General features: G+C 44.3%; 1 protein-coding gene across 2 annotated transcripts in view; it reads left to right on the top strand.

Annotated features, from left to right (window-relative positions):
* The window catches only part of PITPNC1 (phosphatidylinositol transfer protein cytoplasmic 1), a 218,491-nt gene that overhangs the window by 105,594 nt on the left and 99,122 nt on the right, over positions 1-13,775 (top strand). For both annotated transcript variants that reach the window (XM_033090040.1, XM_033090041.1), the window contains exon 2: positions 5,961-6,109. In XM_033090040.1, coding sequence (XP_032945931.1) covers positions 5,961-6,109 — 149 coding nt within the window. The remainder of the gene's footprint in view (positions 1-5,960; positions 6,110-13,775) is intronic.

Genomic DNA, 13,775 nt, shown 5'->3' with positions numbered 1-13,775 from the left:
TTAGATTTTATAAAGTTTCCAAGTGGAAAAAGTAGATTTATATACCCAAGGTGTTTGAAACACAGGTGAATGTTTTCTGAGAGGTGTATGGAGTGACAGTTTTTCAATTTAAATTAATGAAAAGAAAATTTGAAATTCAGTCCCTCTGTTGCACAGGCCACATTTCGAATGCACACTAGCCGCCAATGACAAGTAGTCAGCACAGGCCTAAGGACGTAGCTAAGGCCTAGACTGGACCTGGTGCCCGTGGGCTAAAATGGGGCTCAGCAAACTTGCTCTGTAAAGGGCAAGGGAGTAAATATTTCAACTTTGCGGGCCATACATTCTCCATTGCAACGACTTCACCTCTGCTGTTGCATGGTGAAAGCAGCCACAGAATGAATAAGCTTGGCTGTGTTCCAATAAAACTCAATTTAAAAAAAGACACAGGTGCTGGCCCTCATAGTTTGCTGATTGCTGGACCAGAACATGTGTTTGGGTGCCTTAGGTATGCTGTGGGATTACAGAAAACAAGTAGCATTCGGAGATAAGGTTGTTACAGTCAGGACTCATTGTATCTCTTTTCCTGTGTGTAATTACAATTTGGGTACCACTTGGAGTGAAGACCGCAGTGCACCTGAATCCTCTGTGGTGTTTTATCTCTCGGACGCTCTCTTCAGCAGGCTTCTGCCCATCATGAGGCAGTTGCTTCCCTGTGCTCTGAGGTCCATGTATTAAGAATGGAGAAGGCTGGGGGTGGCTGGATGGCTCAGTTGGTTAGAGCACGAGCTCTGAACAACAGGGTTGCCACCTCGATTCCCGCATGGGATGGTGGGCTGCACCACCTGCAGCTAAAGATTGAAAACTGAGACTGGACTTGGAGCTGAGCTGCGCCCTCCACAACTAGATAGAAGGACAACAACTTGGAGCTGATGGGCCCTGGAGAAACACACTGTTCTCCAGTATTCCCCAAAGACAGGGGTGGGAGTAAATTCTGATTCCCAGCCTGGGGGCTTGAGAACCCAAGTCACATCATCAGGGAAAAGCCCTCCAGAGTCAGTAGGTAATGTTTATTGCAAAGCAGAGGATCTCACCTTTCATATCATGATGGAAATGGAATTGGGACTAAAGGAAGAAGAGAAAAAGGACAGGAAGGGAAGAGACAGGGATTGATTAGAAGGAAGATGTCACCCACTTTGTTCTTTAGGGTAGGGGAATCTGAGAGCCTGGCTTATAGAGATCTCTGAAGCCCAACAGGTGGGTAGGGGGTGGTTAAGTGAAAATCATTTTTAACTTGGAGTTCTGTTGAGCCTAAAACTTGGGGTCCAGTAGTTCTTCCAGCAAGCGTGATGTTCAAAGTATGGGTGCTTGATTAGTAATCCCTTACCATACTCAGGAGTTTGGGCCTGGGGTTGCCTTTTCTAAAATCAAGTTTTGAGGCTGAACTGTATTTAGTTGATTGTGCTCAGCCATAGAGTTTGCAAAGTACAAGCCGATGAAACCGCTCGGCTTCTCTAGGCACATTATGTATCTCTGCCTTCTCTCAAATTTTGCAGCGCTGTGTGCAAATGGGAAAGACCTGAATCCCTGTGATGTTTTTTGACTACAAAGATAATTACATGGGGTAGCTATTCTGACGGTGGCTCACACGGAGGCCCAGCCCTGCAGTGCAGAGCCGTCTCTAACCATGATTGTCTGTAATGATGATTACCCAAACTCTGGAATTATAACAATAGATTTGACAAAGTTAGAGCCTAAATGCGCCACCATTTCACATGTGAGCACAGTTTAAACTAAGTTTGATCTTTCAAATAATACCGGACTTGTGTTACTCATCTTCTGAAATAGTAGAGTTCAGAGGCAGTGGCTCTGAACGATCCCTCCTTTTTAATCACAGTGAGGCCTCGATTGGTTGAAGCAATTTACCTGTTAGAGAAATAAGGGCTGAGGTTGGATGGGGAAGAAAGAGTACAGACCTGTGTTGTTAAATCCCAGCTCTGCCACCTCATGTGGCAGGGAGAGAGTCGAGTCCCTTACCTCTCTGAGACTCAGCTTCCTCATCTGTAAATACCTACCTGCATGAATCACTGAGTATGAGCAACGAATATAAAACGCCTAACTGGTACCTCACGCTAACTGGCTGTTGTGAAGCTGTACTGTCACCCTCAAATCATCAATTGCTATCAGTTCTCTGGCTTCAGAGTGTTCAGAGTCCTGAGTCTTTGGGTTTGGCAAAGACTTCATTTGCCATGGGAGTTTGTTTGGAGCTGGTGATCAGGGATGTGGTTATTTTCTCCAAATGAGGGATGGAGCTTTGTAAGAAATTAGCATTAAAGGAGAAACGGGCCTCCTAAAGCTAGAGCGTTTTGGTTTCGTGCTGAGCAAGTCCTAATGAATGCCTTTGCCTCTCTCTGCCTCAGTGGTTCTCAGCAGTTAGTGTGCATTTGAGTAAGATTTCCAACTTCCCTCTACCCCAGAGTCTGAGTGTGAAAGGGCTGGAATGGCCTGGGATTCTGCATTTTTAGGAGTGCTTCTGGAGATTTTGAGACAGATGTTTTAAGGGCTGTCTTTCTGGCCCTCTCTGCCTAACAGAGAAACTACCTGATGCACGTGTCTGTGAGTGAATTTGTGGTTTATAAACAACAGTAACAAAACTTCTGCTTCTGGATGGCCCAGCTCAGACGACCACAACCAGAAGAGAGGGCCTGATTTGCTTGGGAAGGAAAGAAGTGACAGCTGCAGAGCCCTTGACATCTCACTGTCTGGGCTTGAGTGTCCCGCCACCCCCCAAAATGTCACCTACATTACTGCATCCAGTGTCTGTCGGTCGCCCCCAGACTGACGTTATCTTGGTGAGCTAAGGCTGATGTCTGCCCTGCGCTAGTTCATTCAGGAGCCACTGGCATGATCAATGAGGCCGGGCAGCTGGGCCCACCTCTGACTGGCTGTTGCATCGGCTGTCCAGTCCCTTCTCCCTGGAGCAGGAAGCACTTGGGCTGACTCGTGTCTGGCAGGTGGTTTTTTCTGTGTCACTCATTGTCCTTGATCCCATACAGTTTTCATATATGACTGGGTTGGAGCTCCTGAAGACAGTCCCGTGGTGGACATGTCCCTTCTGCCACATTCCCCACTAAAGAGCTTGACAGAATTTTAGTTTAGGGGTGACTGCTTCATAAGCAGAGTCAACACGTTAAAAAAAAAAAAAGAAGAAGAACTTGAGGTGAAAAATCACATAACAAAATTAACCATTTTAAAATCAATTCAGGGGCGGCCAGATAGCTCAGTTGGTTAGAGCACAAGCTCTGAACAACAGGGTTGCTGGTTCGATTCCCACATGGGCCAGTGAGCTGCTCCCTCCACAACTAGATTGAAGGACAACGAGCTGCCGCTGAGCTCCCCGGCAGCCTGATGGCTCAGCTGGTTAAGAGCACCAGCTCTCAACAAGGTTGCCAGTTCGTTCGACTCCCGCCTGGGATGGTGGGCTGTGCGCCCCCCCCCAACTAGATTGAAAATGGCAACTGGACTTGGAGTTGAGCTGCGCCCTCCACAACTAAGATTGAAAGGACAACAACTTGACTTGGAGCTGATGGGTCCTGGGGAAAAAACACACTGTTCTCCAGTGAAGTCCTGTTCCCCTCCCTCCCCCCCAAAAAAATCTTTAAAAGATAAAATAAAATAAAATCAATTCAGTGACTTCAGTGCATACACAATGTTGTACAACCACCACCTCTGTTCAAATCCAAAACACTTTTATCCCCCCAAAAGGAAACCCTGTACCCTCTGTATTCGTTTTCTAGGGCTTCTGTGACAAAGCACCACAGACTGGGTGGCGTAAACCACCAGAATTTTATGGTTTCACAGTTGTGGATGTTGGAAGTCCAAGATCAAGATGTCAGCAGCCAGCGTTGGTCCCCTCTGAAGGCTGAGGGAAGGATCTGTTCCAGGTCAATCCTTGGCTTGGAGACGGCTGACTTCTCCCTGCACCTCTTCCCCTCATATTCCTTCTGTGCGTGTCTCTGGGTCCAGCTGGCCCCTTTGTATGCGGACCCTAGTCCTGCTGGATTAGGGCACAGCCTAGTGACCACATTTTAACTTGACCACCTCTGTGAAGACTCTATCTCCAAAGAGCTCACATTCTGAGGTACTGGGACTTCAACATAGGAATCTGGAGAGACACAATGCAAGCCCTAACGACCACCATGCAGTACTGTATCAATATCAGCACTTCTTTCCTTTTTTATGGCTGAATAATATTCCACTGTAGGTAACCGCTTATTTTTTGAACACTACGTACAAAGCAACTGCCAGTGAAATCTTCACCCCCCCAGGCAGCTGAGTATCTAATTATAGGCTTGTGTGTCCATCTGCATAAGGTAGAGTGTTGATCTCCTGGGTGTATCACACAGATTTCAATCAGTAAGCTTTTTCTTACCGTCTTTCTGGAAAGAGTGTTAGTCTTTATGAGCAAAAGTAAGAGGAAGGACTGACTTAAGAGGAAGCCAGGCCAAGCTTCTGATCCCAGACTTTGTTTACAAATAGATTTCATCTTTGATTTTCCTTTCTCCTCTTCCTGTAAGAATCTTCAGTGCTCTCCCTCTCCCCAAGCACACCTACAGTCATGTTAAAAGCATTTTAAATGCCTACCATCCTAGGGAGGGGGGTAGCATAGATAGGAAGCACTGCCCTTTGAGAAGACCCAGCCGGCTGCTGTTCCCATTGTCATGGTTACTGGGGCTGGTCCCTGGGGCTGGCCTCAGACCAAAGCCTTTCAAAGCCTTTCAGATTCTCTTCACACTCCCCTCCCTGCACCTGCCTCAAAATGAAAGTGGGACCTTCAGATGTATATGTCCTCTCAGCTTTGGACCTGACTGCACTGTTGATTTGTATATTTCACCTGTCCCCTTAATTTAAAATCTCTTTCTTTCTCTTATGTATGTAAGCAGGAGACCTGCATCCTTGCTGGGCCGGGCTCTTTGGGGAACAACCCAGAGCTGTTACTAGCCTGCTGCAGATGCAGGCCCCTTTCTCCATCCCAAGGGCCTTGATGACCGTGGTGACAATGAGTGTGTGTGTTGTTTCACACTGAATCTGCAGGAAGGACCACAGCAGGGTCTCACTGTACTGCCTCCCAACTCTTACTTCCCCCGTACAAAAGTCGTTTTATTCCCTCCTCTCTCTCTCTGTCAAATTAGTTGGATGAAGAAATGCCTGCCGGCCCTAGGGTTTTCCAGGAGGCAGGAAGGAGAGTGGAACAGCTTAAAAATGCAGAGAGGACAGAAAGTGTTCATATTCTGTTATTCCATGTTGTCATTTTCGTATAAGCTTGTGTGGCTTCTGGGACCTCAGGCTGGAAGGCTCCACACTGTTAATGGAATTGGATTAAAAAAAAGAGTTAGAGATATTATAGATTTTCCTCATTGTGGGTCACCCTTTAGAACACAGGTTTCACTCGTGGTGGGGCTTGGGCATTTGGAGCTTTTAAATGCTTCCAGGGAATTCTAATGTCCAGCCACCTTTGAGAACAAGAGGTGATGGAAGAGACAGGTGACATCTAATCCTCTTGTTCCCCGCAATGCTGTTAATTAGGCAGAAAGAAGGGACAGAAAGAACATACCCTGGCCTGTCTGTTGCTGAGAAAAATAGGACTTTAGCTCCACTTAACCCTGTAGGACCAGAGTGGGAAGGGAGACTGGTGCCTCCGCCTCCCTGCTGCTATCCATGGTTGGTCGGCTGCCAAACCCTAAGGACCGCCAGCCACCCCAGCGAGCATTCGCCAAGGTGATGCAAAATGTTCACAGGAACATGCTGTTTCTACATTCTACTCACAACTAGTTCTGCTCCTCACTCCCGAGGAAAAGTAACACCAGGCCCATGTGTCTGCTCTCTTTTCTCAGCAGAAAGTGTTGATGGTATTAGTTGTTTGTGGCACCATTTTCGGACACAAGCGGTGGGGCTGACCTCTCTGTCTCTGTGTTTTGTAGTACAAAATCGGACAGCTATACATGATCAGCAAGCACAGCCACGAACAGAGCGACCGAGGGGAAGGGGTAGAGGTTGTCCAGAATGAGCCCTTTGAAGACCCTCACCATGGCAACGGGCAGTTCACCGAGAAGCGCGTGTATCTCAACAGGTAAGTGGTGGCAGCCACCTCCAGGGTCTCTCACCACACAGGAGCCCCACCCCACGGCAGGACTGAGGTAGAGGCGGTGTCTGGGATCAAAAGGTGACTTAGAAAGTCATTACGTACATTCACTCTCTGCAACCACCAGTCTAGTTGCTTCTAAAAACAGAATCCTCCGTGTTCTCAACTGCATTTCATTAGGAGAAGCTTTCCTTTTACCTTTCCCACCCCTTCCATGACAGGTTAGGATGAAATCTGAACTTAAGGACTAAAGGATTTTGTCTTCTCCCTTGGTTCAGGGTTAGCAATAGAAAAGAGATGGCTTTGCCTGTAAAGTGTAGAGAAGTGTTGAAGGTGGCAGTGTGCCATTGGGGTCTTACCTTGGTAAGCTTTCCACTTAACTGCCAAGTGACCACTCAGGTGTCTGTAAAGGGAATTGACAAAACGAACCTGTGACCAAAGTGATATGCAGTGCTAAGGTGGTTACCACTTTTTAAGTGGACCCATCCTTCCCAAGCTGCAGGTTGTCACCTCTGCTTTGGAAGGGTAAAGATTGGAGGATTATAAACTGGCGCTAATCAGGGCTATCATTTCTGCTTTGCAAAATATATTCTTTAATCTCTTGCTACTTTCTTATCACTAATGGCGTGATTGATGATTGGGTATTGTCTGATCTTCTCCCCTCTCTACGCCCGCCTCCAGTCCATTTCCTTACTTTCAGTTCATTTCTAGGTCAGAAATTTGTAGTCACATGCCATACGGAATATATTTTATCCAAAGTAACTCTCTACTCCGGTGAACCAGTGTATGACCAGTCTGGCCTTTGCTATCATTTCCATCAATACTCTTCACCCCCACGTACCGTCTCCTTCTGTCCCATTTGTAATTATTCAGAAAGCATTTCCAACATAATAGCTGAACAGTTGCCCCAGTTTATTCACTGACACGTGTGAAGATTTGTCCATCCTCCATGCCTTGACCGTGGTCAGATATTTCTAGGAGGAGTCATACTTGGATTCCACCATTCTCACATGGCCTCCACCCTCTGACAGGCTGAAGTGGACTATTCCTTCTTGATGGGGAGTTTGGGTCCTAGCACTAGGGTGTATGGCAGGCTCTCAGGCCAATATCTTGACAGTGAAGGCCTTGGGCTGATTCAAGCAACACATTTTAATCTGCCCAGGGCTGCAGTACCAGGGAATCCCTGAGTCACGATGAAATGCAAAGTAGATCGATCCTGTTCATCTGCTGGTAGCTGTGAATTCGCAGGATTTGGAACCAGTTCATCCCCCAGCCAGCGGTTGATTTGCAGGAGTAGCTGAGCTCCGGGTCTCGCCTGAGGACGGCTCTCTTTTCAGAGACAGGTTTTTCAGTATGTGGCTTCGGCCTTGTTAGTGTGGACGGTGTAATTTAAATATTTAGCCGGAGTCATCTCTGTAGAGCAAAGAGAAGAGAGGGAGATACAAGAAAATAGACCTACGGAAAATTTCATTTCTTGCAGTGAAATGCGTTTTCCCAAGTTATTGCCTGGAGAATGTTCTTTATCTACCAAAGTTGAGAAAAAATTTAGAAAACTTTATAACTTTTCCTGAAACACAACAAGAAGTGTCTGGCTGTCTCTGGTGCGTCTGTTTTCTCTATCAAAATATATTTGTTTCAAAGGAGAATAATAAACGTTAGTAAGAGGGAAATTTGTTATAAATAGACTATCTGGATTTCCAGGAATAGGAACTAAAAAGACTACTGTGTACCTTCCCCCCACCTCACATGACAAACACAGGATGAAATACAACAATGTGAAGCTGAATTCAAAACAAAGGAAGGGAAATCCTCAGGTACTAGAAATAAAGAGGAAACTCAGACCAGAGTGGAAAGCAGATGAGCTAATATGAAGGAAGTCGGAGGATGTCAGAATTGAGTGTAGGTCCTGACATCCAGGGAGTGCCAGGCCCACAAGGGGTCAGGAAATGTGGCCTTGGCCCATGCAAAAGTGGCGTTGGAACTGAGAATCGTGCATAAAAAGTGTTTTAACTATCAAAGACAGAGAAGTTACTACTCAAGGATGCATATTGAAAGAACTACTAAAGGATATACTTGAAGTAACAAGAAATTGAACCCAAGAAAGGGGAGGGGAGGGTCTAGAAGTAATAAATAAATTTGGGCAAATCTGAGTGAGGACAGAATGTTTTGAAAATACTAAGAATGAGTAATTGGGGGTATGTTTGTGTAATTTAAATAATAGACAATAATAATAGAAAAGAAATGTAATTATAATTAAAAAACAACACTCTAAGTTGCTGTTGTTTGGGAAGAGGAAGGAGGTGTTGATTGATTTACATTTTTTAAAGGCAAGTGTGCGTTTTCAGAATGTAAACGTGACCTCTAAAGGAGCGAGACAACCATCTATAACTTCCAAGAGGAAACTTGATCAATCTAGTAGAAGAGGAAAAACAGAATCCTACAAAAAGCATGGTAAATAGAAAACATAAATCTTGATGGTAAGATAAATTGAAATATATCGGTGGCCACAATAAAGGCCTGTGAGTTAAATCCTAAACGTGAACCTAGATCAACAAATATATGACAACACCTACAAAATCACAAGGAGCCTAACATTATAATGGGAGATTTTAACATATCTGTTTAACAAACTCATAGATTGAGTCAACAAACAATTTAGCAAGCACAGAGAAGGTATAAACAACATAATGACAAGCCTGATCTAGTGGACATTAATATGTCCTGGAACCAACATGAAAATGTACAGAAACTGACTACAAACCGGCCCAGAAATCAATCTCAGCAAATACCAGAAAATCAAAATCATGTAGGTCCTGTTGGCAGATTGCAAAAAGAAACTAATAACAACAACAAAATGAACTCTTTACATGTAGAAATGTAAACATTTCTAAATAATTCATGGGTTGCAAATGTCAGACACTCAGTTTCCCAGCCACCTTTTCAGCGAGGAGTAGCCAGGTGACCTAGTTCTAGCCAGTGCGATGGCTAGAACTCCCTGATGAAAAGAGGAAGATATCCAAGAGAGGCACGATCTGCTTCTCAGAAAGGGAAGAAATGGATGGTGACTACTGGGAAGGCAACTAATAGTTCCTACCACCTGAACCTTGACAACAAAACTGAACAGGAAGTTACAGACCCATCTCAGTTAAGAACATAGATGTGAAAATCCTCAATAAAACATTAGCAAATCAAATACCTCAGAGTGTAGTAAGGCATGACCTCATCACGTTTATCCTTGACTGTTAACATCAGTATGAGAATTCGACAAGATTATTGGGTATAAAATCCATATACGGGAATCACTAGCACTATTACATAGTAAGAACAATGTATGGAAAATAGAATTTTTTAAAATTCCATTTACAATGAAAAAAGAAACTTAAAGGTACCCAGTAACATATCTACAAGATACCCAAAATCTTTCTGGAGAAAAATTAAAAACATTAGTGGACGACATTTTAAAAACCCTACACAAATGGCAATATTCATGGTTGGGAAATACTATATTATAAAGTTGCCATCCGTTCCAAGATCGATTATAAATTTAATGCAAATCTAATTTAAATGCCAACAGCATTGTTTTTTAAGTAGAATTTGAGAATATAATCCTAAAATTCCTATTTACTATAGCTTTATGCAGAGCCTTGATATCTGGTAGGACAAATCTCTCCTACTTAGTCTACTTTTCCAAAAGTGTTCATATGAATTTTAGGATGAGAAATCCAAGTGATGTGGAAAATGAGTGAAGAAACCAAGAACGTCTGACCTAGAAAAGCTAGATAATGGATAAAGCTGGATGATGGTGTACTAAGGTGGGAGACGAATTAGGCCTCGGTAGTCTCTAAGACCTCAGAAGGACCAGTTGGATAAACCAATGGGCGAGAATGCCAGGAAAAAGGTTTAGGTTCCATTTGAGAAAGAAATCTAAGTACGCCAGCCATCTGAGAGCTCAACAGGGTGCCTTGTGGTCAGTTACGCTGTCACTGGGGGTGCTTGAGCATGAATTGAAAACCCACTCATCATGCCATCCTCAAGCAGAGTCAAGCATCAAATACAGTTATACTGGACGACCTTTCAGATCCTTTTCAGCCCTAATTTTCTATGCTCAAAGTATGTTTCAGACAGTGTCCACTCTTCCAGCACACTCTTCCAGTAAATGAGTAACCAGTGAGGCACAGGGAAAAAGTACCTTCTGTTTCCTTTGTGCAAATCTAAACTAGATCCATCATTTTATAATTTAAAAGGTTCTTGGCATATTTGGAAGAGTATGGGTACGTATTTTAGAACCAGGGAGAAAGAAGGAAAAATTGTCATGTGACATAATAAGTATTTCCATAATTGTAGAAGAAAACCGACCTATTATTTTGTAATTACAAACCAGCGTTAATCCATCTCAGGTTGACCTATATATCCTGCCTGTACAGGTCTTGGGGACTGCCATGTTAGTGAGACTTCTTTGTCATTGTAATTCATTAAATGGGTATTTATTGAAACCTGTGCAACAAATTGTTCAGTTATTAGGGGAAAGTCCCTAATAAATAAGACATGGTCCTTGCCTTCTGATCAAAGTAGGGTCCTAAGCTGACTGGTTCCAGCATTTGTGAGTCCATCTGTCCATCTTGTGAGTGGCGTTAGGGAGGAAAACTTTTCCACAATCCTTTTAGGATTAGTGATTGGGGGCCTGCGAATTAAATGGAAAACTAACAGATTGAGAAAAGAAATGTGTATTCACACATGTATTTATGTGAGAACACCCAGAAAAATGTGACTGATTCAAATGAATGCTTACAATTTGGGGGCGTATATGCCATTTTAATAGGGGAAGAGGAGGGGAAGAAAAAGCACTTACAGGGAAACAGATGACTTTTATGAAAACCAAATGTTGCCTTAGGAGAATGGATGGGAGACATGATAGTTTTGTGATAATGTCTGCTTTAGGCAATTTCTTATCCTGGTGTTTACTTCTCATCTCTGGTGATAAAGAGTCGATCTTCTGGTTGTGAAACTCTCAGGGAGGGGATTTATGACAGTTGAATTCTTTCGGGAGGTTCCACTTTTAGGCAGATAAGGGGAGTTTAGAGAAAGTTTCCTCCTGCAACCATTGATTCTAAACTATCTGCCGCTTTAAATAATCCTTATTCCACCGTGGCATAGTGTGGTCCCCTTCCCTGGCCACAGGGAAGTGGGTCCTGAGAGTTGGACTGACAGTAGCTGAAATGTTCCAGTGCCTACTTAATAATTTGTAAAGAGAAATATCATTGTCCTCTGGACCTGAATTCATGAGATGGCAAAGCGAGACAGATCACATTCAGAAAGTGCTTTGGTAGTTTATTACCCAAAGCAACTATCAGAGGGACTGGAAATACTCAAAGCGTGTATAGTCAGGTCCTACGCTCAGAGTCTGTCTTGAGCAGAAAGGACATTCATGGAAGGATATTAGTGGCCCACAGAATTATCTGGAGGCTTGAGACTGGGCAGCTCCAAGGGTCCAGGAGCAGCAATGATGACAACCATCTTTAAGTAGAATCAGACTTTCATTCTGCCATCACCACCAAGGCTGCCATGGATAGGTCCAGATTGTCCCTTCATTCTTTTCTATCACTTGCCCTGCAGTTGCCAGTCCTAGCCCCAGCTACCACTGGGTGGGGAGAGGAGCTTTCCAAACTATGTTTCAAAGCACTGCACAATTTTATATTCCCACCAGCAACATATGAGGGTCCCAGTTTCTCTACATGATCACCGACACTTGTTATTGTCTGTCTTTTTGTATTGTAGCCGTCCTAGTGGGTGTGAAGTGGTGTCTCATGGCTTTGACACCGCTAAGCAATTCCCTAATGACTAGTGACGTTAAGCATCTTTGCATGTGCTCATTGGCCATTTGTATATCTCCTTTGGAGAAATACATATCTATTGAAATCCTTTGCCTATGTTTAAATTGAGTATAATGTCTTTTATAAGTGCCATTTATCCTTTTATTACTGGCTCTCACCTCCCACGGATTATGAGGTTGCTCTGTCCTCTGGCTCTTATAGCATCTGATAGACTATTGGGTGCACAATACCTTTTGGCAGTTGCCTAACACATTTAGGACATTGCATTAGTACTAACACATTAGTACATTTGGTGGTTGTCCTTGGGCCTTTGATCCGGTTTAGTTAACCAAATAAATGGTATTTCTTGGCTTATCTTCAAAAATCCTTGTTTCAACTGGCATCCAGGGAAAGGAGGCAAAATACTAATCAAACTCTGGAATAGTCCCTCTACATAAAGCCTGTCGCCCCAAATCGTATAAGGGTGGGGCTTTTCTTCAGTCCCCTTTTCTTTTTACTTCATCTCTAGCATCTCGCTAATCCTTTCCCATGGAAGCCCGTGAGGAGAGGGAATCAGGGGGTGAGGGAGAAAAGATGGAGCCTATTTTTAGGCTTGTTTTTCAGTCATGAAGTGTCATGTTCTTCCCCACCAGGGCTGCTGGATTAATTAGGCTGTGCTGGCAGCTGCCAGTCAGGGAGGGTTGCCAGCTTCTAACAGTGATCCTGCCTAATGCCTGAATCGATTTGCATGGAGAGAACATTTCTCTGCTGTGTGGCCCTTGCCTTCCAGAGCCACCTTTCCAGGCCTCCAGGGACTCTGGACAGGAGAAGGTGCAGCATCCCAAGCCATGAAACCTGTTACTGTGACTTGGGTCTTTCTTTCACATCTCCTCTTCCTATTCTCCCAGGTCTGCCCCACAGGAAGAGTTCAGAGCTCATGTGGCTTTGGGAAGAGCTCACCACAGGTCATAGAAAAGTGGCAGAGCCAGAGGTTCTGACCTAAGAGTTATTTCCATGCTATTTGAAAGAATCTTCATGATTATTGTTGGCTCCTGAATATCCAGAGACAGTCTTCATTCATGCAGAAAAGATTTGAGTATCTGCTGTGTGCCAGTCACCGTTCTAGGCCCTGGGCATGCAGCCACGAGCAGAACAAAGATCTCTGCCCTGGTGGGATTTGCTTTCTAGTTGGCAGTGACAGACAATGCAAATGGTATACAGTAGCCATGGCTAGTGACAGACAATAGCCATGGCATGTAAAAACATCTATTTTACAGTATTTAATCTTCTCTCTGTACACTTACTATAGAAATATTTAATATAATGTTAAATTTGATTAATAATAATTTTTTTGTATATATGCTCTAAGGCACTTCTTCCCAACATGCTTTTTAGTCCATACTGTTTATTCTGCATTGGTCCCATCTCAATCCTTAAGAACATGCCAGGCGTCCTCATGCTGACAGATCCTGCCCCCACTTCCCTTCTGCCCCCACAGCTACTGACCTCTTAGGCCTGGTTACGATCTTAGAGAACATCCAGTCCAGCGGTTTTCCATCTTGGCTCTGCTTGACTCTGACGGATGACGTGGACACGTGTGGAACTGCTGCTCTGGTTCTTGACAGCATGCTAGCTACCTTACTACGCTCCTGCTGTCTGAGCAGAGCCCTCCAAGGACCTGCACCAGGAGGGTCTCCCGGAATCCCAGCACAAACTGTTTTTTTAAGTGGGGAGATGGGTGGTGGGATCCAAGTTCAAGGACTTCCCGTGGGTAAAGCCCGGCGGTCCTGCCTCTCACAGGTGATCACTCTAGTCCGGAAACCGCTTATCTCTTTGCTGCCCTA

Source organism: Rhinolophus ferrumequinum, chromosome 21 (assembly GCF_004115265.2).
Source record: "Rhinolophus ferrumequinum isolate MPI-CBG mRhiFer1 chromosome 21, mRhiFer1_v1.p, whole genome shotgun sequence".
Classification (NCBI taxonomy): domain Eukaryota; kingdom Metazoa; phylum Chordata; class Mammalia; order Chiroptera; family Rhinolophidae; genus Rhinolophus; species Rhinolophus ferrumequinum.
The sequence above is the reverse complement of the archived record's forward strand: the minus strand, read 5'-3'. Positions and strand labels throughout refer to the sequence as shown.